This window comes from Ambystoma mexicanum, chromosome 3p (genome assembly GCF_040938575.1).
Source record: "Ambystoma mexicanum isolate Mex_15411 chromosome 3p, UKY_AmexF1_1, whole genome shotgun sequence".
Lineage (NCBI taxonomy): Eukaryota > Metazoa > Chordata > Amphibia > Caudata > Ambystomatidae > Ambystoma > Ambystoma mexicanum.
Genome location: NC_090925.1, coordinates 515,413,684 through 515,436,460, shown reverse-complemented (window position 1 = coordinate 515,436,460; position 22,777 = coordinate 515,413,684). Strand labels below are relative to the sequence as shown.

Below are 22,777 nucleotides of genomic sequence, written 5' to 3'. Positions count from 1 at the left end.
GCACATTCGGAAAAGTTTGAGTTGCAAAATGCGAGCAAGTCGGCTCTGCTGTTTGTAACTCGAGCTTTCCAATACGATCTTTTAACGTAGATCCACAGTGCATATAGGCTCCCAGCCATAGCACTAAATGCCCCTTGCCCAGCCCCCAGTTTCCCACTGTTCTCCACACTCTTAGTGTACAGCATCTCCTTAGAGGAGAGTCTTCTCCTGTGCCGGCCAGCAGTGCAGCATCGAGGCATACGACCCGCACTCTCAGAGGGGGAGACCGCGAGAGAGGGGGTGTTTTGGAAGGACAGAGAGTACACCTGGGGATTGAACTGGCCTCGAGTAGAGCACTTGCTTATTTACTTATTTTTACAGAGAGGAACAATGCTCTTTTGGTCACGAAAGAATTTACAATAGATAAGAAATCAGATTTGATGGGAAGCAGTGAACTTCTTACAATGGGGTGAGTTTAAGGGACATTCTGGCCAGGTTGTGGGGTGGGGCGGGGGGAGTAAGTGGAACAGTCACCAGTGGCAATACATAAGTGGACATACATAGATGAAGGACATTCAACGTTGGATTGGATTTAATGGGGAGAAAGTTAAAGTAGCATCTCCTGGTAGCTCCTCCCTACAGAGTGATGCCCAACACCCAGGAGCTGGTTCATGTTCATCAGATCTTAATTCCGAACCCTGAGATGCGAGGAGTGAGGGGAAGGTATGAAACATGTGTTCGTAGGGAGGAGGCAAGGTGTAGGGTACGTAGTCAATGTGCACCATATTGCTACGTGTTAAAGGCGCCTGGAAGGAGTCTGCTGTGGTTTTTTGTGAAGGTTCCATTGGTGACTATGTTGTGCTGTAGGTTAACTGGGCAGTGGATATGTTCCCAGAGGCCACTACAAAGATCTGGGTGTCTGCTTGGCAGTGAAAGCACAACTGCTCTGTCTGCAAAACGTTGTTGTGTATTCCGTGTGCGGTCACGGTTTCTGAGTGTATCACTGTTGGAGTTCTGCAAGTGTCTGCACTGCTGATGTCCTTGCTTAACCTCTCATTGGTGCCAGTGTGAAGGTACCCACGGCTGCTTTTACTATACGTGTTGTTTGTGCATGCTTGCAATCGTTGCCTGTTTCTCTCCTCCTTTCTCTGTGCGTTTGTCCGGGTGAGCGTGGCCTGTTTTGTGCATGCCACGAACGTTTGCAGTGCAGCTCGCCCCAGCATTGTCCTCGTATTACCTTTTCTTTGTGCGTCTGAGTGTAGCATGCAATGGAGCCTCTCCCCCTACGCCCCCCCACACACTGCATCCGCTCGGCGTTCCTGTGGGAACTGCTGCTTTCCATTCTGTCCACGCACAGTGTGTCCGAGCGCGCGCCTTCGATGCTTTTGACCAAAGAGTTCGCTGTTGTGTGGATGAGGGGAGCTTTTGGCTGGCATGTACCTGCTATTTGGCTATTGTATGTTTGAGGGCTGGCCAACCAACAGTGGTGAGCTTTGACTAACACACCGGATTTGTTTCCCGGACTACCCAGTTGTTAAGGATGCACTGCTTTGCACCCTTCTCCAACAGATTGCAAGCATACACTGTTGCCTTACTGTCACGTGCGCTATGCTGCTGGCGCAAAGCCCTTGCCTACACCTTAGCGGCGGCAACGCCCTGGGCGGCAAAACAAAAATGTCTCCCTTCCACCCCGGGTCGCCACATTTATCAACATGCGCTGATGCGAAAGCATCAGCGCCTTATTGTTATTAAATGTGCCCCGCTCCCACGCTCGAAAGCCTGGCGCCAGCACATGAACGGGGCACATTTAATTTCAAAAGGGCGCCTGCGCTCCTTTTCCCACCAGGCCAGCTCGGGGGAGACCTTGGAAGAATCCCCCGAGCAGGTGTGGTGAGGGCTAATGGTGCCCCGGGCATTCGCCTGGGCTGCCCTGCCCTAAGGCCGGCCCTGCCTGCACAGAACATTATCCCGCCCCCTTGCCTTTTAGTCTGCCATGCTTTTTCTAATGGAGCCTCAAAGTCACCGCTCTGTGTTTCTCCCCACAGCCTGCTGCCCCTTCTTCAGGGTCAAGAGCCAAGCAACATTCTGAGAATGGAGGGCAACCACCCCAACAGGCGGCCTTGCCAAGGAGCCCAACAGCCGCCCAATGCCAACAGGAGAGGTGAGAAGTTATTGGTGATGCTGCTGTAGGAGGGTGTGGGGCTTCAGCTCAAGAAAGACTTTCTGACACTAAGAACTAATGCAAAACTCGTGGGGGCATTTCTTCACTCCAAAAGCTCACGAGAGCATATGCAGGAAGGCGTTCCAAAGAACAGCAAAATCAGTAGGATCTGTTAGGCAATAATTGAGGCAGTCACACTGTGTGAGACTACACAACACTTATCTGCTTGGTATTAGGTAACCCACTTTTTGGTATAGGTCCGTACTACACAAGTTGGTAGTGTGACTGAGTCGCCAGGCCTATCTCAAGAGGGGGAATTGTGCGCTGTAGGGCTGTAAAAATGAAATCCGCAAATACAAGTAGGCAAGTAACACTTGCACTCAAGGTCTCTGTTATAAATAGTTATTTATTTATTTAACATCAATTTTAAATAAGCATTCATTAAAAAGGCAATTCACGGAAAACTGTAAATATACTTTAAAATTACTTATTAGAATCGGAACAAGTTAGTGGATACTCTTTGGAAATGCTTCTTACACAATTCCTAAACCCTGAGGTGACATCATTCACAAGGACAGTAATGGCATTTATATATCACATTAGTTACTTTGCAGATTCTGAAGTTGCAGAAAGGAAAGGTTTAAGGAAGGAAAAGGTTAAACAGGTTCTCAGTAAATGTGAGGAGAACTAAATCTTCCAATGAAATCGAGACAATCCTTTCCCATCAATAACAACAGTCTATAACAAGTTACCACCTATGAGGGACAAACAATATCAAAGTCAGTGGACTAGAAGAGTCTACAGGGAGCCAGGACAGCCAAAGTCAATTGGAGCACAGTCTATGGAGCTGAGGCCCTTCTTAGATCAGAAACAGTCTTGCACAAAGTTTGAGAGTTTGTAGAAAATCACTTATAGCCGGTGAGAAAAAGAGTTGGACTCAACTCCAAAAAAATAAGCTAATGCAGTTCCCAACTGAGAAAAGCACAGCTCAACAGACAATGAGGTAAGTACCCCAAGTCTTAACAGTACCTCTGGTTTGAAGAAGAGTGGTCCAGCTGGATTCTGTCCTGCTACAGCGGTGCAGACCCTGGTTCCTGAGCCTCAGTCATGGGGGCCAGAGGGAGGACACTTGGGAGGTCGTCAGCAGATAGGGGCTCTTTTCGGTTCAGCTGCACTTCGCGGTTTCAGCACTTAGCAAACAGCACTGTCGCAGATCTTGTATACCGGTTGGGTTTCCTTCACTCCTTGGGTCCTGCACTTTGGTGAGGGGACTGAAGGACAGCAAGCCAGCCAATCAGGACTGGTTGCATTCAGTCATTCCTAGAGACAAAGGACAGGGGAGTTTCAGGACCCTCCCTCACATCCTGTCCTTCCAGACACACTGGAGCCAGGGGCGGGCTTCAGGGCTGAAGCCCGCCAAAGGCAAGACAAACAAAGGGCTGAAATCTGTTTCGACGCACAGAGTAAAACCCAAGAAAGATCTCACAAACAGAAAATGATGAAAAAAGAAGTCGGGGACAATTTTGACAAAATGGTCACCCATGGGTGTTGTACTGCAGCTGAGGGTTCAGCCTGTGGTAGAAGTACAATGGTGGGAAACATTAAACCACTGCCACCAGCCATTTAAAGTAGTGAGGGTAACATAAAAATGTTACATGAGAATGTAGGAAAAGGGCCTACTAAGTAACCCCCCAGCACTCCACATAAGGTGTTGTGTGCTGGACCTATAAAGAGAAAAGGTAAGTAAAGTCAATTTCATTTTATTATTCTTGGGAACTGGAGTTTGCACAAGAAAAGGTATTTTAAACCTTATGAGAAGTTTAAAGGATTTATCAGTGACACTGACATGAAGGTGCTGTGTGTCGCCATACAAAAGTAGATGCCTAGGGAGTTTGTCAGACTCCAAAAACAGTGAAAACACAAAATCCAAATCAGATCAAAACACATGAGAGAGTGGGAAAAAGGTCTCACTCACTCACTTAAAAATGTAAAAGTCCTAAGTCCAGCAAAAGAGCTGGGGGTCCCTAAGGGTGAAGGGAATTAGCACAGAAATGGGAACTCTCCATAACATCTGTGCTTTAAATCCAAAAATGAAAACACTCTGATTGGTAAATAAGGATATTATGAGATAGGTAATATGCAGTCATCGTGTGTGTATGATCAAATACCCTCACCTACTGGACCTCAGCCACGCCTACTGTAGCTTGTGCTTACCAGGGCACCACAACCCACTTTAGTGAAGCAATTTCTGCAAGCTTGTTTCACATCCTCCAAGATTAGTGAGTAAAGTGTGCTAAGGATTGTAAGGCCCAAGTGGCCAGATCAGACAAGAGCTAACCTTACTAGCTTTGGTGCCCCTGGTTATTATTTTGTCGTCCACTTCTCTATGTCATAATATTGAGGCAACATTCATTACAAGTGGAATACTATTTTTATCCAGGTGGAGGTCAGACTGATATCGGCAATGCAGCCATGGAATCCCCCTTCGGCTTCTCCCATTTGATTTCAGTAAGAAGTTAGGATGGCTATTGAGTTTCCTAATTTTGTTTAAATGTTTTCTTCTTGCTAGGAGCTGGAGAACGTCGGAATGGTGGCCAGCCGCGAAGAGGAAATCCAGCAGGAGCAGGCCAACCAAGAGGAAATGCACCATGGGCCGGCCAACCAAGAGGGCACCAGCTTGGGGCTGGCCAACCACGAGAAAATCCACCAGCAGACCAACTCAGAAGAAACCCAGGGCCTAATGTTGACCCTCTAGGCGCCCGTTTACGTGGTGACAATGGACAAAACCCTTTAGGAGGGGACTTACTTAATGGAAGGAGAAACTATTATGGCCAACCCCAGAATAGAGGCAGAGGGCAAAGGAACGGACCTGGAAACGAGGGAAGAAGAGGGCGGTTTGAGATCCAAGATGTAAGAGAACGGAGAGCATACCCACAAAGTTCTTTTCAGCAGGACCAAGCACAGGGCCGTGAGCAACCTCAGCTGGTACGGAGGCTGGGGTTCAAAGCCATGGAAGAGCTCCTGGACAAGGACCCCTCTGAAGTGGTCATCACGCTTGCTTCCCACTCTGGGCTGAGAGAGCTGCTCTCCTTCCCATCCATCAAGCCAAACTTCCTAGAGCTCATATGCAAGGTGCTGTGCAAGGCTTGCAGTTCCAAGCTTGATCGCCAAAGTGTTCAGCACCTGCTTGGCATCTTGAAGGAATCCAATTTCCTCAAGATGTGCCTTCCGCACTATGTAGTTGGCATGATGACGGATGGTATGCCTTGTCGCCGCCACCAATACCCAGTACACATTGGCAACATTGTCTCCCTCATGCAGGATCTGGTGAGTGTCTTCCCGGCAAGCTCTGTACAGGAAACATCCATGCTTGTTTCCATCCTGCCAGCCTCAATGAACGCCCTGAGAGCATCTGGAGTGGATATTGGTGAAACGGTTGAGAAGAGTGTGGAAAAAATCCAGACCAACATTCAGCACCTCCAGGAGAGGAGACGAGCAGGAACTCTGCATGTGGACACATACACCATGAAAGATTCAGAGGCCAATGACCAGGACAGCTACCGCACAATTACCATTTACCCCACATACAATGAGATCCACAAGAATGATAGGCCCTTCCTTCGCCCCAACATGCTTTCCGGGAGATATGATAGCACTTCCATCTACCTAGACACACATTTCCGCCTCTTGCGGGAGGATTTTGTCAGACCCCTGAGGGAAGGCATCATGGAGCTTCTCGAGAGCTTTGAGGACCAAGGTTTGCGGAAGAGGCGCTTTGATGACATCAGGATCTACTTTGACACACGGATCATCGCCCCCCTGTGCTCCTATTCAGGAATTGTATACAAGGTACAGTTTGACACTAAACCCCTGAAGTTTGTTCGGTGGCAGAATTCCAAGCGTCTCATTTATGGCTCCCTGGTCTGCATGTCCAAGGACAACTTTGAGACATTCCTGTTTGCCACTGTGTCAGACCGTGATGCTGAGTGCCTGCAGCATGGAATGGTGCAGCTGCGCTTTGAACAGAGTCAAGAGCTCCTGGCAGATGTTCAGCCCTCAGACTCTTTTCTCATGGTGGAGACCACAGCATACTTTGAGGCCTATAGACACGTCCTAGAAGGGCTGCAGGAGATTCAAGAGGAGGATATCCCATTCCAGAAATACATTGTAGAGTGCAACCCAGAGGTTGCACCTCCCAAGTACTTGCAGATGGGTGGCAGCTACGACCTTTCTTCTTTGCTAGAGAGCGGGTCGAGTGTGGACAAGGTGCCTGTACCTCAGACCTATCGCAGCATTGAAATCCTGAATCCTACAGCTTGGCCATCGAAAGAAGCTCTGCTGTTAGACGATTCTCAGATGGATGCATTACGACTTGCGCTGACCAAGGAGCTGGCCATTATCCAAGGACCTCCTGGAACAGGTAAGAACCAAACAGTAGAACTCATTTTTCAAATGTCTTGTTCAATTTCTTGTCCATTTCGCATCTTGATCCGGAGTGTCTTGAGATGTCCACTTTTACTTAATTCGCAAATCATTTCTAAAATTCCTCTCCCATTGTCCTTTCCAACATGGCCCAGTCATGTGAGGATGCCTCTAGGTGTATCAAACATGGACACCTAAGCGCTCCTTTCCACACTGTCACCAAGTACCGACCACAGCTCTTGAGAGCCGATGCTTCTCAACTTGAATGTGCCATGAAGTCTAATGTCCTTCTTCCAGGGAGTTCCTGTTTTGTGCGGCCCCCATGTGGGGCAGCCACTGTGTGGAATGAGGATCTTCAGCCTTACTCCTCGGCTGGGCTGTGTGTCACCACACCCTGAATTACAACATGGAAAAGTTTCTGATGTTAACACAGTATCAATATCCACCACAGGTCAACTTTGAAATATCCAACGCTCTATTTTGAAATAATACAAGCACTCGTTTGGTGGTGTTTGGGGACAGGAGCCGGGGCCTTTGAGGAGCACGAACTCAGGGCACTACTGAAGTGATGGAAAGTACATGGAATATATTCTTTTGGCACACAGGCAGAAGTTACTGCATTTTGAGGTCAAACTTCATAACACAGGACAACATTTTAGAGATGCTCTTCTTAGGTACATGGACATTTTAGAAGAGGTGGTCTGGTTTGCGACAAGAGTGCAATTGGGGTGTGAACACAGCACTGTAGCAAGATTGCCTGTTTGAGTGATGGCTTGTGCTCTTTTGCAGATCCTTGCATTGCTGGTCTCAGTCTAGCCAGCATGCGTCGGTATAATATTGCAATCCTATATTATATCAAAATTAAGTTTTACAAAGAAATACGTTATTCAGGGGTTCGATTTTGTAAACGGCGGTTGAATCACAATGCCTGCTGAGTGCTATGCATCCACGGTCATTAAAATGCAATACTGCTGTGCCCATCGAGACGGCACGGAGCAACAGAGGTTTAATCCCCGCGTCCGCGCTTAGAAACCTCTGGGTATTAAGCACGTAATAAATAACCTATCATATCATCAATTGCATCATTAGATGGGCATGGTATTCCGTATTAGGACCCGCCATGTTGGCGCAGAACTCTGTGCTTGATGTCTTGCAAAGTATAATTTAGAAGAGCCATTGGCCTTTAAATAGATGATATATTGTTCAGTGTACTCTCATGCCAATGCTAAAGCCCTACGGGCCGATTCATGGAAATGTGCGCAGAAATCCTGCAAGGGCCGCGTGCCGAGAATGACACTGCGCGAGGCTTCGGGCAGAATAAAAAATGTGCAGCCCTTGTATTCATGGAATTTACTGCACAAAGTAACCATATTTGCAAGTCGTGCCTGGGACACCTCGTCAGGCCCACAAGCAAAGCGTCAACAGCCAGAACAGCTACCCTGCGCAGGGTCCCCAGTAACTGTTGCCGGCACCCCAACAACATGCGCATGAAAAACCATAACTCAGTTTGAACTCAGAAAATCTGCGTGCGAACCCCCGTAAAGCATTCCTTCACCTCGCTACACTCTTTACATGTATGCCTAAATTAGAGCGGAACCCTCGGTTCTGTACATGCACCCCTAAATCTGACACGCAAAACCACCTCTGCGCTGCAATTCCTATGTGCAAGTGTACTTACGCCTACCTTTGGGTGGCGGATAGTATGAAGGACTTGTGTGGCCATTTCTCGCCCGAGAGGTTGCGCGATCGAATCCATGAATACGCCTCATGCCGCGCAACTGTGGGCGTGCGAGGGACTGCCTGCAGTCTGCCCCTTTGAAACGCCCACTTTTTCGCACGTTCATCCCCATTTTTGGTGTTCCGCCCCCTTCCCAGCCCTCTGTGCAGGCCACGCCCATGCTCTGAGTAGTGTCTCGCGCAAGGTGCTCGACGGCTCACAGATAAGTGCTGAGCCTGCGCAAACTCTGTGTAAGTCCAGGAAAAGTCCTGCACATTCGATTCCATGAATCGCCGAACAGGGACTTGGGTGTGGTTTGGTGCGCAAGTCCCTGATTTTCCCTGCAAATAATTCCATGAATCAGGCCCCTAGAGTTTCCTAAAAGACGAAAGGTGGCGTGGGAGTAGATCACTGTAGATCAGGGTAGGATCAGCGGGCCTGATTCACAAAGACTTGCATGGGAGCAAGTCAGCAGGTTGCGTGAGTGTCTCAGATTGGCACCTGTTGCATTACAGTTGATTCACAAAACTAAAAGTGGAGCCAATCTGGCAATGCCTGCAGCCTCTTGGAAAGACCCTTAATTTGTGGATCTCATCTGCACCTGATCGCCTCAAAGATTCACCAGGCACCTCCAGATTTGCTCCACTTTTAACCTGCTTGAATTAAGGTCATGGCAGCCAGTGCAAGTCTTTTTTTGTTTTTTTTTAACCTTTGTTTATTGAGTGCTTGACACTGCAGCAGGTATAGACATAAACATTTTCAACTACAGCAGGTACAATGCAACACGGACATTGGTATTAACTGTGCAATGATTACAGCATTGTAAGCATTGAAAGGAGGGATACAGCCAATGTGGAATAACAAGCCGGGGGCCGAGGACAGCTGAACCTTAGTTATGGGATAAGATTTGGGTTATTTTGTCTGGGTCCTGGGCTGATAACAGATAGCTACGGAAGTGGGGCGGGGGGGTGGCATATGTCTCTGGGTTTAGACTTCGTAGGTTGCTGCAAGGACCAACGCTCGTCAACATCTTAGGCCCATGTGACTGTGTGCAGCCACTGTGCCACAGTTGGACTGGTGGGCCGGAACCAGAGCAGCAGCACTTCGAGTAGCCTGAAGTGAACAATGTCTAGGCAAACAACAGGAATAACAAGGTAATAGTACAAATTGGTGGAACAGGCAATTTGACGGGGTGGGCTTGATAGCACAATTAAATATTTTTAACATAACCTTGCAGACCCCATTCCAGTTGTCTCCCAACTTAGGGCAGCTCCACAGCATGTGAAGGTATCCCGCTCCCTCAGCGTGACATCCAGGACATAAATCGGGATGGGAGTTGGAAAATAGGTGTAATCTGGCCAGGATATAATGGAATCTGTGTAGAACCTTAAATTGGATTAGTCGGAACCTAGAATTAAAAGACTGTGCGGGTCTGCGAACACATAGATTCCCAAATTTCATCAGTAACATTCATTTCAAGATCCCAGAGCCTAGTCAATGGTTTACTGTTGCGGCTCTGTAGTGCAGTATATAGTGTTGCTACGCATCTTTGTACAGCGGTCCCTCTCATTATGATGCCCAGTATTGGCTCATCGAGTGGTTGTATTGGGAACTCAGACAAGGGTTTTTTTAGTAGCACGGCAAAGTCCTGCATACTGCAACCAATGTTGCGTACGCCTACGCGGGGGACAGGGCAAATCATGAAAGGAAATAAATGTCTCCATCTTATACATGTCACCCATTGTCATGTATCCGTCGGGGGCCCACAAGCCCGATTTTGACCCGCTTACATTGGGGGAATGACAGGAAGAAGTTCCACAGAGGAAGATTCCTGTGATATGGGTGGGGGTTACCTATCAACTTTCATATCTTCCCTCAAGCAAATGCAGTCACCTGGGCTGGATCCACGGTGTCAGCATCCACGTGTTTTGGTGGAAGTATCAATGAGCGGATATCACCTGAGACTGCCGACAGTCGTTCGATCCTCAAGTGTGGACACTTTGAGTCTTCATCGAACCAGTAGGCTGCGTAATGTGCCTGTACGGCAATCCAGTATCTTACGAAGTCTGGAGCAGCTCGGCCCCCTGGGCATAAGAACGTGTCAAAGTGTCCCACTTAAGCGGGACAGCACCAGCGTGCCACATAAAGGTGTTAATCGCCATGTGCAGTTCACCAAAAAATATCTTCCCCTTCCACAGCGGGATGTTCGTGAAATAGTATAATACTTTGGGAAGAATAATAATTTTAAGGGGTGCCGCGCGACCTGCTATATCAAGTGGAAGCCAGGCCCAGGAATGTAATTTGGCTTCACGTTTGTGTCGGGATGTCCCATAGTTAGGGGCATAGAGAAAGGTGTTGTGATGTGTTACGGTCACCCCTAAGTATTTAATCTCTGTTGGAGACCAGTCAAAACCCATAAGGTCAGGGGGGAAGTGGAGGCGGTAATGAGGGAACAATTCTGATTTAGCACAGTTAACTTGTAGCCCGACAGGGCTCCAAAGGAGTGCACTTCTCGCATGATTGGTGCCAAGGGCCTTGTCAGGTCGCGGATGAAGAGCAGGGCATCATCAGCATACAGCGAGATGATCTCCGGTTCGCCCGTCAGACAGATCCCCCTCTGTGCATGCCTACTACGGATTGCATCTGCGAACGGCTCCATTTTTGTAGTGAATAACAGTGGAACTAGCGGGCAGCCCTGTTGGGTCCCACTATTTATATTAATGGGGGGGAGAGAACATTGTTGATATTGACTCATGCAGTGGGCATCATGTATAGTAGATGAACCTACGATATAAACCCAGGCCCGAAATTGAATTTTTCCAGTACCGCTCACATAAATTGCCATGAGACTGAGTCAAAGCCCATTTGTACATCTAGGGCTGCAGCTACTGCCTGAACCTTTGGGTCAATTTGTGCCAGGATGCTAAAGAGGCGTTTCAGGTTTATTGCAGTGGAACGGCCAGGAACGAACCCGTATTGATCAGGGCGGACGATATGTTCCATATATGGAGCCAAGCGCAGTGCCAGCACTTTGGCAAAGATTTTGGCATCAGAATTTATAAGTGAGAGAAGGCGGTATGATCCACATTGTTCTGTGGGTTTATCTGGCTTAAGCAGAACAGTAATAACTGCTTCCCGAAGTGTGGGGGGAGAACCCCTACGGAGCACGCTTCCTCCCATAGCAAGATCAGCCTAGGGACAAGGGGGAAGATTTGAAGTGTTTGTAGAACTGTATCGTTAGGCCATCAGGGCCGGGGGCTCTACAAGGTGCAAACGCATCAATGGCTTGGGATATTTCATCAGGAGTAATTGGGCGGTCCAGATTTGTCTTGGCGTGATATCGACAGAGGGAGACCGTATAGGTATGTCTCTATTTCGGGGAGGTTGGCTGTGTCAGAGTTAGAATAGAGTGCAGAGTAGAAGGTGTGAAACACTTGGTTCACTTCAGGAGTAGAGTAGACCGCCCGGCATGTCCTGGACTGAGGGGACCCGCGGGTTACCGTGTGCGTGTTTGACCATCCCAGCCAGTAACTTCCTGGGGCATTCCACTTTGCCGTACTTCCACGCTAGACCCGGGTTGTCAAAGAACTTCAGTTCCCTATCTGCATGCACTCGGAAATTGTCCAGTTCAGACTTAATGTCTCCCAATATCGCACTGTCTGATCGGGATACATATATCTGCTGTAGGTGGCATCGATTAGTTGCACTAGAGTGGGTGTCCCTGCATATCATTTTGAGTATGCCCGATTCAGTAGCCAGAGTAACACCACGTATATAAGCCTTGAAAGCTTCCCATAGCAGGTGCAAGTCTGAGATAGTCTTGGCAGCTTCTGATTTGCTGTAGTGAATCTGCACCAGAGAGTTGCATAAGATGGAGTACTGTGCACAGGCACGTGCTTGCCACACATCACAGGCGTATTGCTGTTCTGTTGGGAGCATCTAGACAGATTTTAAACTTTACTGGGGTAACTAAGCTTGTTGCAGGATGGCAGTTTGAAGTTCAGTTGAGGGAAGTGTTAGCTCTTAAGGCGATTCTAGACTTACCAACATGCACAATACTGTCGTGTGTAGCCTCTAAGGATAGTAACGTCGTACTGTGCACCCGCCCTGCCCAGCATGCTGAAGATGACTGTGCTGCAAAAGTCAGAGCATTGCTTGGCGCCCCGCACCCGTTCCAGCAAATGCAGCGGAATCGCTGCCACATCCATTACTGTAGTTCTCTTCACCGGACTTCTCCTATTCCTGTCTGAGGGCAGGGTGTTGTGCCGGCCAGATATGGGGCGTTTCTTTCAAGTGTGTTAAAACAATGCTGTGCCCTCAAGCCGCACTTACGCCACACAGCACAGCTCTTCCCACATTTTCATTATGGTGTTATGACGAGCTGCTCTTTCTCAAAACCTTTCTGTGATCGTAAATGGCATATCTGGAACGCCCCCATGGAACTGAATGGGCCATTCCAGATATTGCCTTTACAATCCCGGGTCATTTTATTTTCATTTGTAAGAAGCGGACTCGAATCTGTTGTGGCTGGATGAGGGTAATAAAATAGACACAGTGGGGAGGTGTGTACAGAGGAGGGAGGCAGTGATCTATTTGCATTGAAACAGGGAGGAGTAGAAGAACAGTCAATCGGTCATCCTGGAAAGTACCAAAAAAACGTGAGAGTGAAACTAAATGAAACACAATAACCAGCTGATGGATGATGGCGATTCTGAGAAATTAAAGTGCACACTTATGCTCGCTTGGTCCGATGCCAGAACCCCCACATTAAGCTTTCTCTTTGCACACTTTGCTTCGTGGTCCTCTCCATCAGCCCAGACCCTGTCGCTCTCCACAGAAACACTATCTCTGGTATACACCCAGCTACCCTGACAAGAGGGACCGGGTGGAAGGGGCAATGTATGCTGAGGCCTGAGGTTATGCTGTGCAGCATCATCAAAACGTTATTAGCACCCGGGGTGGGGGAGCATCCAATCGGGTTCTGGGGATAGGGGCTCAAACCGCTGATCTCAGCTCTCGTTCCACTGAGCCAGCAGGCTGCCTCCCCTGCTACGGACTGCCATCTTGACCCCGCCCTCCTTTCCTTTAAAAAAATACATATTCTCCACCCCCCCTCCCCAGTCTGTCTTACCTGATTGTGGTGGCAGGTGGGCAACAACTTCCCCTCATTTCGCTTGTCCGACTGTCATGGAAATGGAAGAGAGGCTGTGTACGGATCCCCGCCTTCCTCAACCATGAGGCCGTCTTTGCACAGGATTTTCATTCAAAGATCGGGACGCGTGGGGATCCCGTTCTTTGAATGAAAATCCTTTTTGTTTTCACCCCCACCCCCCATTACCGGTTTGGTAAGCAAGGCTACTCACAGCATAGTAATGCGTTCCATGGGCTATACCAGATGTAAACACCCTGGTGCCCTCTACAAACGCCCTAACTTCACTCGGGCCTTTAACTTGGGCTGTCAGGCCTTTTACCCCAGATATAGCCCGTGGACTACATTACTAACGCTATGTTGTTCGACAACTGCCATTACAACACAATATAAAATCACATTAAACTAAAAACAACAGCTAAAATATAAAATGCACTACCCCACTTCCGCAGTGTTACAGTGTCTCCCAATTAACCCCTGCACCAGCTCGCTAATAGCTCCTCAGAGCGGAAAGTCTTCCTTGCACCAAGCTCTGCAAACCAGGCCAGGAATTTGGGGCAAACGTAACTGGCAACTGTTGCCAATTTAAGCAAGCACACTGACAATGTATTCACCTCAAAGGGCAAAATTTGTGACTTCAAAAAGCTGTAGCAAAGCAGACAAATATTATTTTTAAAGAAACTCTTACTGTTTGCATCTGCATGCAGTTGATTAGCATGAATGCGTGACCAGTACTTCGGCAACGAGCAATGGCAAAGCCAATGGGCCTAGTCTGTATAACATGTAACCTTTTGTCGGCTGAGCATTAAAAGGTTTTCTGCACTATTTTGTAATGTGAAAAGAGGGTACTACACTTTGTTGCAAACGTGGCATATATTTGGAGATGGTAATGCCCAGTAGGTTGGGACTACTATGCAGTTAACCTCCAATGTATAGTCTGTTTTTTTAAGGAATCTTCCATTTACAGCAGAGAAGGAAATTAGGGGTCTCCGGTTGTTTCCACAAAGTCCCTTACTTCTTGGTAATTTACTTCGTAGAAATTACTACAAAATGATGTATGTATTTGTAGGTTAAGGGCCAAAAGAGTGGTGGGCAGAGGATTGAGGTAGGGCCTGTAGTGAAGGGGGTTTGCTCTCCCCCCATAAACAAAATTTCAAAATAACGTTTCGAAGTTATTTCCGCAAAGTAAATTGCAACAAAATTATTTAGTTCGTGGAAATGGCATGGAACTGGAAATGAGCTATTGCAGGTTAGTGATATGCCCGATATCACACTATTGCCCAAGTGGGGAAGCTGGGAGAGAGTAATTTCCTGAAGGAGATCATTTAGGGGTCATGGTTTTAGTCAACCCAGCCAGTGACCCGTAGGTTCAGTAGAGATCCAGGAAGACCGGCTTATTGCAGGGTACTGGAGCCTGCGACCTACAGCTGCACGCAGTGTTCTGCAGCAGGTGCCTCAAATGACTATTATCTTGTGTATGTTGGACAACTAGCAAGAAGTTATAGATTGAAATCTTTGAATCGATTAAAAGCACAGAGGATTCCTCTAGACTGCCTTTCATTCCATTGCCTATTAGCTCGCCTGTGCCATTAGAGAAGAGGGCCACTGATACGAACATATGCATAGATCTGTGGGTGGAAGCGGGGCCGAAGTTGGGGTGGGGGGCAGGATCCTATGTGCCAGTTGTTGTCAATTTTCTTGCTCCCTATTTTTTTTGTAGGGGCTATTTACATCTTTTTAGGGAATAAAAGTGACTGCTATCTGTAAGGCGTCATATTGCACAAGTCAATGAAGAGCTGTTGCCATCAATTTCCCACCTTCTCGCCTCCCTAGATCCTACCCCAGCAGCATGGATGTTGCACATTCATGGCCTCCCACCCTGCATGAAGCAGATGGCTCGCCATTCTCCAGATGCAGGCCGTGGTCGCCACCCTGCTGCGGTAGACTCTGGACTCCATGCACTGGAATCAACTGTTTGCGTGCTGCATAGGCCGTCTACATCTTATTCCGGAACCTCACCCACTCACGGCGGCTGTATTGAACTCCTAGACACTGCCACGTATGCGGAAGAGGAGCCGATTAGGCCAGCCCAGAAACCCTAGATCTCCCAAATCCAGGTGCTGCAGGTTCTGCACCCCTCAACAGCAACACAATTCCGTCCAGATCTGGCAGTTTGCATAAGCTAGAAATCCAGCGGGCGAATACTGCAACCTATTTTTTTAACTGGCAAAAAAAAGATTTTCCTGAAAGTAGCTACTTGGCCACCTTAAATTGAAGCTTACCACCAGACAAATTGCTCTATTCCGTACTAGTAAAAAACACTTGTTGAGTTGTAACAGAGCATAAATCGGTCTTTTGTGGCCTCGAATCTCTTAATGAGACTTAACCAATAAGACCATAGCCCTTGTTTTGATTGAAACCGAATTACATTTACATCATCGTTCGTTGTATGGGACAAACTCTTTCCAGCCTAAATTTAAAGTGTAGATTTCTCTATCCAGCCGGGATATTCAGGTAAGGTTCCTGTCTGAAAAACTCTCCAGGGCATCATTTTGGTGCAGTTTGCAGTGATGTGACATTGTGGCACATGCAGTGAGGGAGGCTGTGGATGGGGTGAAGTGGCGGGCCCGGTGGTGTGTAGCTTTCGCGTAGAGGCTGTGGTAATGCTGTGGGGTTATGTTGCACCCTATGACGGAGGGGGCTGATTATGGTATAACTAAGTGTTATTTGTCCCATTCAACAATTGCCCTAGTTCTTGAGGAGAAGGTTTCACTATCGTCATAGTCCATTTATTGAGTGGCCTACACAACCTTTGTTGCATTCCCATCCCACATGCCTTTGCTGCGGTTTGTGCATGGTACTTTGTTTCATTTTCCTATTTTTGTTCTATCAGGTAAAACATATGTGGGGCTGAAGATCGCGCAGGCCCTGCTCACGAATGACCACGTATGGCAGGTCAACCACCGGACATTTCCTGTCCTCGTGGTGTGCTACACCAACCACGCCCTCGACCAGTTTCTTGAAGGTAAGAAGCAGACAGCTGTGAGGATACAGAGGCACTTTGTGAGGAGGGCCTTCTCAAAATGGTGGATGTCAACAAGGATAGGCCTCTAGTGTTTTATAGAATGACAACAAGCCTTTCATTTGTAGGACGGCCCAGAACCATCCTCAATTTTTTGGGAGGGGCAATAGAGTAGAGCAACATTGGTGTCAAACCACTTTCACACATGCGAGTTTAGCCCACAGGGGTAACCACACCTTGGTGACAGGAGATGAAACATTTATGTAAATGTGAATTATTTACAGTGTCAGTGGTCTGGTGTGACTGCAGCTCTCGAGGGCAGTTTCTGGGCACAGCTACAGGTTGTGAATTTGGTGTTTCAGAAAAGAACTAGATGAAAACCACCAGGGCCTTAATCCCCCCACAGCAGTGGCAACTTTTCACACTGCTGAAGAATGTGCGTCAGACCCGGGCGAGGTAGAAGTTGCACCTGTTGTATAACGTGGCCAAGTATGCCTTTATCTTCCAGGAATTCACACGTTTCTCGCCAAGGGGATTGTGCGTGTTGGAGGCCGAAGCAGCAGCGAGATCCTGAAGCAGTACACCTTGAGGGAGCTGCGGAGCTGCAGAGACTTCCGGCGGAACCTGCCGCAGCACCTGCGCAGGGCTTACATGGACGTACGTCTTCAATAATGTCTAATGCAGTCTATAACCGAATATAACGAACCTTAAACACAATTAAAAAGCCTAACTTCCAGTTTCTCTCACGGTTATCTCTCTTTTGTTTCATGTTCTATTAATGTTTCCTCTCTGTCTGATTTTGTGAGTAACATATAAGGTGTGCCGCACAGCTGCTAAAAATGTCACTCCCTCGCCTTTTCCGGCCACTTTGTCACTGTGCGTGCTCGCATAAGTCTTTCTACTGCTTCGAATTTTTACTTTTTGTTTACTTTTTTAAAATGTTTTTTTTTATCCAGTTTCTGTATATCTCACTTATCAATTGCAGGCACCTCCTCAGTTCTCTCGCATGTGATGGTCATAGCTGACTTTTTCTAGAGGCCGTTGGTCACCTGGGGTTTTCAGCCAACCCTACAATGCCTCGGCACTAGCGCCATTATTCGGAATGTGGCGGTAACCGTGAACACTTGTATTTTAAATACTTCACACGCTTTTAAATAACCCATATTTCCCCCTGCAGTACCTTCTATGTATTCCACGCAGTCAACATTCCATGCAATTCCATCTCGTAAATAGTTGGCATTGTGAAAGCAAGTGGAATTTAAAATAGCACGTTTTTACTCTTATTGCCATACTATCAACCAGGCCCTATGTGTCCCATTTGAACTGTGTTTCTTTTATTATTATTATTATTATTATTATTATTATTATTATTATTATTATTAAGGCTTTCTTTTTTTATAGCACAAACCTAGCTTTTGGAAAGTGCTTTACAATCATAGCGGGGAAAGAACATTTATTTTTACATTTATTGCAGCGCACTAAACCCGAGGGTATCAAGGCGCTAGTTGCGGTACACAGTTAGGTCACGCAGTTGCAATCTGTAAGAAGTCCACAGACCGATAGGGACTGAAGGGGAGGACTTAAGCCAAGAGCCAAGTTTTCAGAAGTTACACGATGAAGGAAGCAGAGAACGGGGTGCGGGGAGCTAACAACAGGGCAGGGTAGGGTGGGCAACTAGTATCAAGGGATCTACAAGCAACCAGGGGAAGAAAGATTGGGGAGCAGATCACCCAGTCTCAAGTAGGGTGGGCAGTGGATAGTGTGTGGGCCTACGTGTTAGAGGAGGGTCTTGAAGTCCTTCCTGCTTTGGCTCCACTGTTCCACCAGCCTCAAAAGGGCGTGGACCCAACTCCAGACCCCTGTCTGGAGCAGCACATGCTATTCCCAGGTCTTGATGCCAAATTGGTTCCATCACATACTTTGTTCTGCTTTTCTACCACACCCACGGCTTCCTTCAAATCCAGGGAGGAAGTCCCGCCCTGAAGGTGCGATGTGTACTCGCAGAAAGGACAGTGTTGTACGGTTTACGTGTTATGTCTTTTTAAAGTCCCCGTCCCTCCGATGAAAGCTGGTGAGGAGGCCACGCGTGAGGCCTCTTTTAAACAGATTGATCCTAATGTTCTGACTAATGGGACCCTAACCCCCGTGTCTTCCTCTCTTTCCCCCCTCCTACCTGTGTCCCGGAGCAGATCAACACACAGTTGAAGCAATCGGAGCAGAAGCTGCTGGAGGGCAGCCAGCACTTGGAATGCACCATGCTGGGGGTTCTGCACGAGAGGTTTCTGGAGAAGCACATCCAGTCCAGTCACTGGCAGAGTCTTATTTATGGCCTGGTAAGTGCAGACCTTTCAGTGGAACACATGCCATGGGCAGAAGCATGTTTTTTATTTGAAACACTACCTTTGTGCGGCTCAATGTGGACTGTGGACAGTATCCGGTCATTGCATCCAATACAAACCATCGACAGACCATACCATTGAAAAAAATGCATCGAAAAAACCCATCAAATGCCTTTTTTTCAATGGTAAAGGATTTAGTTTGGTTAAAATGTTTTTAATGGCTTAAAAGGTGGGTTTGGGGGGAACCCCCCCATTAAAAAAAATGCATTCGATTGGGTTTTTTTAGATGCTTTTTTGTCAATGGTATGGTTGTCGATGGTTTGGCTGTCGATGTAATCACTAGGAACCATTGTGGACACATCACTCCTCTTCATCTTCCTCTTCCTTGAAGATGAAGCAGTGGCAGTGACAATGTGTTGTGGGTCTGGCGTAAGAGCATCACCTGTGAAGGGGTGTTTTGGGCACTGGCTGCAGGAGGTAGTGCCTTAGGTCAGACCATGGACGTTTAGGTATGCTGTTGGAGCTTATTCTGGTGGGAATGGGGAGCTAGAACCAGAGGCGTAGCCAGGATTGTCTACCCAGAGGGGCCTAAGTTAATGTAGTTGGGCCCACCGCAGTGACGTTAACATCTGTCAATGCCCATGCAGCGCTGCTGAGTGGGCGTTTACAGATTTTGGGTGCGCCTTGCCCGCACCCTGTCTATGCCTCTGGCTAGAACCTATTTTGAGGTCAGTGTGGAATTGCTGATTCTAAGGGTCGCCTGTGTAATGAGTAGTTTTTCACCGTAATGGGATGGGTTGCTGTTTTACCCAAACAAAGCACACAAACTTCACTACACTGCAACAGCAAAACAAACCACACATAGCCTCGCACAACAGCACATGACAGCCACTGACCGGAAAGCACTTCCAAGCTCAGCGATCTGTGTTAACCGAACTGAAGCTGCCAACAGCACATCACTGCTCTCTTGCACTTATCCCGCTCGTCCCCACCCCCTTTCCTTTTCAGATCTGCCAGAGCACCAGGGACCACTCCGGTGGTGATAGTGTGCGGTACAAATATCCTTTAACATTAACATGATCAAAGGTAGAACATAGGCAAACCATGCTTCCAGTGTTAAGGTGCACAAATGCTAGAGATAGTGCCGCTACTGGACGGAGCAGGTGACTTTAAATGTTGGATTTGGGTGTCCTGGGGATAGCTGATGATGTGCAATTGCTGTCTGTGGCCAGTGGTGTACTGCTGGTTGCTGCTGATTGAGGTGCCTGAGTGTAGGCTGTGGCAGTGGTGTACTGCTGGTGGCTGCTGATTGAGGTGCAATTGCTGTCTGTGGCCAATGGTGTACTGCTGATTGAGGTGCCTGAGAGCAGGCTGTGGCAGTGGTGTACTGCTGGTGGCAGTGGTGTACTGCTGGTGGCTGCTGATTGAGGTGCCTGAGTTTAGGCTATGGCAGTGGTGTACTGCTGGTGACTGCTGATTGAGGTGCCTGAGAGCAGGCTGTGGCAGTGGTGTACTGCTGGTGGCTGCTGATTGAGGTGCTTGAGTGCAGGCTGTGGCAGTGGTCTACTGCTGGTGGCTGCTGATTGAGGTGCCTGAGTTTAAGCTGTGGCAGTGGTCTACCGCTGGTGGCTGCTGATTGAGGTGCCTGAGTGTAGGCTGTGGCAGTGGTGTACCGCTGGTGGCTGCTGATTGAGGTGCCTGAGTGCAGGCTGTGGCAGTGGTGTACCGCTGGTGGCTGCTGATTGAGGTGCCTGAGTGCAGGCTGTGGCAGTGGTGTACTGCTGGTGGCTGCTGATTGAGGTGCCTGAGTGCAGGCTGTGGCAGTGGTCTACTGTTGGTGGCTGCTGATTGAGGTGCCTGAGTGCAGGCTGTGGCAGTGGTGTACTGCTGGTGGCTGCTGATTGAGGTGCCTGAGTGCAGGCTGTGGCAGTGGTCTACTGCTGGTGGCTGCTGATTGAGGTGCAATTGCTGTCTGTGGCCAGTGGTGTACTGCTGATTGAGGTGCCTGAGTGTAGGCTGTGGCAGTGGTGTACTGCTGGTTGCTGCTGATTGAGGTGCCTGAGTGCAGGCTGTGGTCAGTGGTGTACTGCAGGTGTCTGCTGATTCAGGTGTGCGAGTGCAGGCTGTGGCAATGGTGTACTGCTGGTGGCTGCTGATTGAGGTGCCTGAGTGCAGGCTGTGGCCAGTGGTGTACTGCTGGTGGCTATCAGTGAACTGCTATGGGCTATTGATTTTAAAAGAAATTGCTTTACAAATCTGAGAGAGCGTACACGAAGCCTGCAAGAACCTCTATGTAGACTATGTAACAAAGCCGTTCTTTCACATTGCTAACCAGTTAATTACAGAATAAAAGTACAATATGTTCGCTTAAAAGGACAACAAACTATAGAGTTTTTTTCAGCCACGCTATTAGCTAGTGGTTGGGGTTCCCATGTTCTGATTCTCCCATTTGTAGTGTGTCAGATGTCCAGGCTTCTTGACGTTCTATTTGCCATCTCCTGATAAATATCTTTAATTTCTTCAGAATGATGACATGATTTATTACCAAGGAGGAAAACAGTCCATGATTCTGGAATGGCTTGGCCTTGGGATCACGGTTTTTACCAGGAACGTAGCAGACAACTATCAACTCGGGGCCCAGAATGCAGGTAATCCAAGAAAAGCTGAAACGTGTTCCCTTTGCAGGCAACTAGCATACCCATACTTGTTGTGTACACCCACATGCAATCCCACTCAAACGCATTAACATAGAAGAAGCTTGCACAAGCAAACGCATGTATGCCCCCGCGTACGTGGCTTTACTACACAGTGGGGGACAAGCGTGTTCGCTATGGGATAGCCAATCAAATGCCAGGTGGCGTCTGTGGGGCAGTCTTCCAGCATACCATGCAGACCAGTTCAACCCTGCCAGCATCATTTTATGTTCACAATGTTGTGCTTTTGGGCAGAGCATGCCTCCCTGCACAGACCTTGAGGGTCACCAACACTGCACACACTCGTACTCTGGAAATCTTACAAATCCACTTGGTACATTGTTCCCACCCTCCACTGCTCTATCATCTGCTCTCAGGCATTGTTTCGTCTTTCTCTCCTCATTCAAGGACAGTTGGTGCTTTTGATGACATGTACCCTAGACCAGGGGTCTGTGACCTGCGGCTCTTCAGCTGTTTTGGACCACGACTCCCATGATCCCTCACCATTGACTACGCCGGCTGGAGCAGATGGGAGCTGAAGTGTCAAACCCCCAGAGAGCCAAAGGTTGCAGACTCCTGCCCTAGACAAACTAACTCATGATCCATCTCTCTGTCATGTCATCTAGAGGAGCAAGAAGAGGCAGAGGAAGAGGAGGACAACAAAGAAGAAGAGGAGTTGATCACGGTTCCCGAGGAGGCAGACTTGCTGCAGGCAGACCGGGTGATTGAGGATGAGGAGGAGCGACGGCCAAAGAAGAAGATTGAGGCTGGCATGATGAATGAACTGGCCGACATGCTGCTTGCCATGAAGCTGGACAAGCAGAGTCCTGGAGGCACCAGCAAAGAAGGGGATACGCCTGAGCATGCTCAGGCCGAAGGACCATGGGAGGTAGGTACACAAGCGACTGTCCAGTGTTCACCCGGACCAGAGGGAATTATTGTCGCATAGAGCATTTAACACTGAGGGTTAGACTGTTTTTAACTGCTTCCCGTTTTGGCACATAAGGTAATTGATGCCAAGGACGATTTAATGTATTGCGGAAGATCCCAGAACTGTGGTTTAAAGGGGAGTCTTGGTTCTGTTGGTTGCACAGCAGACCAGTAAAATGCAGAGCTTCATCCTGATTATCCCTTAACAGGGAGGTGGAAGGAGAGACTGCCTGAAGGTGGAGAGGTGTGAAGAGGGGAAAAGGCAGAACAACTGGAAAAGCATATTAGGACGAAAAGAGAAGGAAGGTTAAGAGAGCACTTAACATGAATGTGGAAATGAAGGGCACCTTACCAGAGGTCAATGT

At 48.1% G+C, this 22,777-nt stretch overlaps 1 protein-coding gene and 1 long non-coding RNA gene across 4 annotated transcripts in view; one reads left to right on the top strand and one right to left on the bottom strand.

Moving 5' to 3' along the window:
• Positions 1-22,777, bottom strand: part of LOC138580557 (uncharacterized) — a 319,738-nt gene that overhangs the window by 96,165 nt on the left and 200,796 nt on the right. The window lies entirely within an intron of this gene.
• The window catches only part of ZNFX1 (zinc finger NFX1-type containing 1), a 128,228-nt gene that overhangs the window by 6,922 nt on the left and 98,529 nt on the right, over positions 1-22,777 (top strand). For all 3 annotated transcript variants that reach the window (XM_069651184.1, XM_069651185.1, XM_069651186.1), the window contains exons 2-8: positions 2,025-2,140; positions 4,710-6,560; positions 16,322-16,453; positions 16,959-17,107; positions 18,640-18,783; positions 21,314-21,437; positions 22,109-22,371. In XM_069651184.1, coding sequence (XP_069507285.1) covers positions 2,071-2,140; positions 4,710-6,560; positions 16,322-16,453; positions 16,959-17,107; positions 18,640-18,783; positions 21,314-21,437; positions 22,109-22,371 — 2,733 coding nt within the window. In that variant the 5' untranslated portion in view covers positions 2,025-2,070. The remainder of the gene's footprint in view (positions 1-2,024; positions 2,141-4,709; positions 6,561-16,321; positions 16,454-16,958; positions 17,108-18,639; positions 18,784-21,313; positions 21,438-22,108; positions 22,372-22,777) is intronic.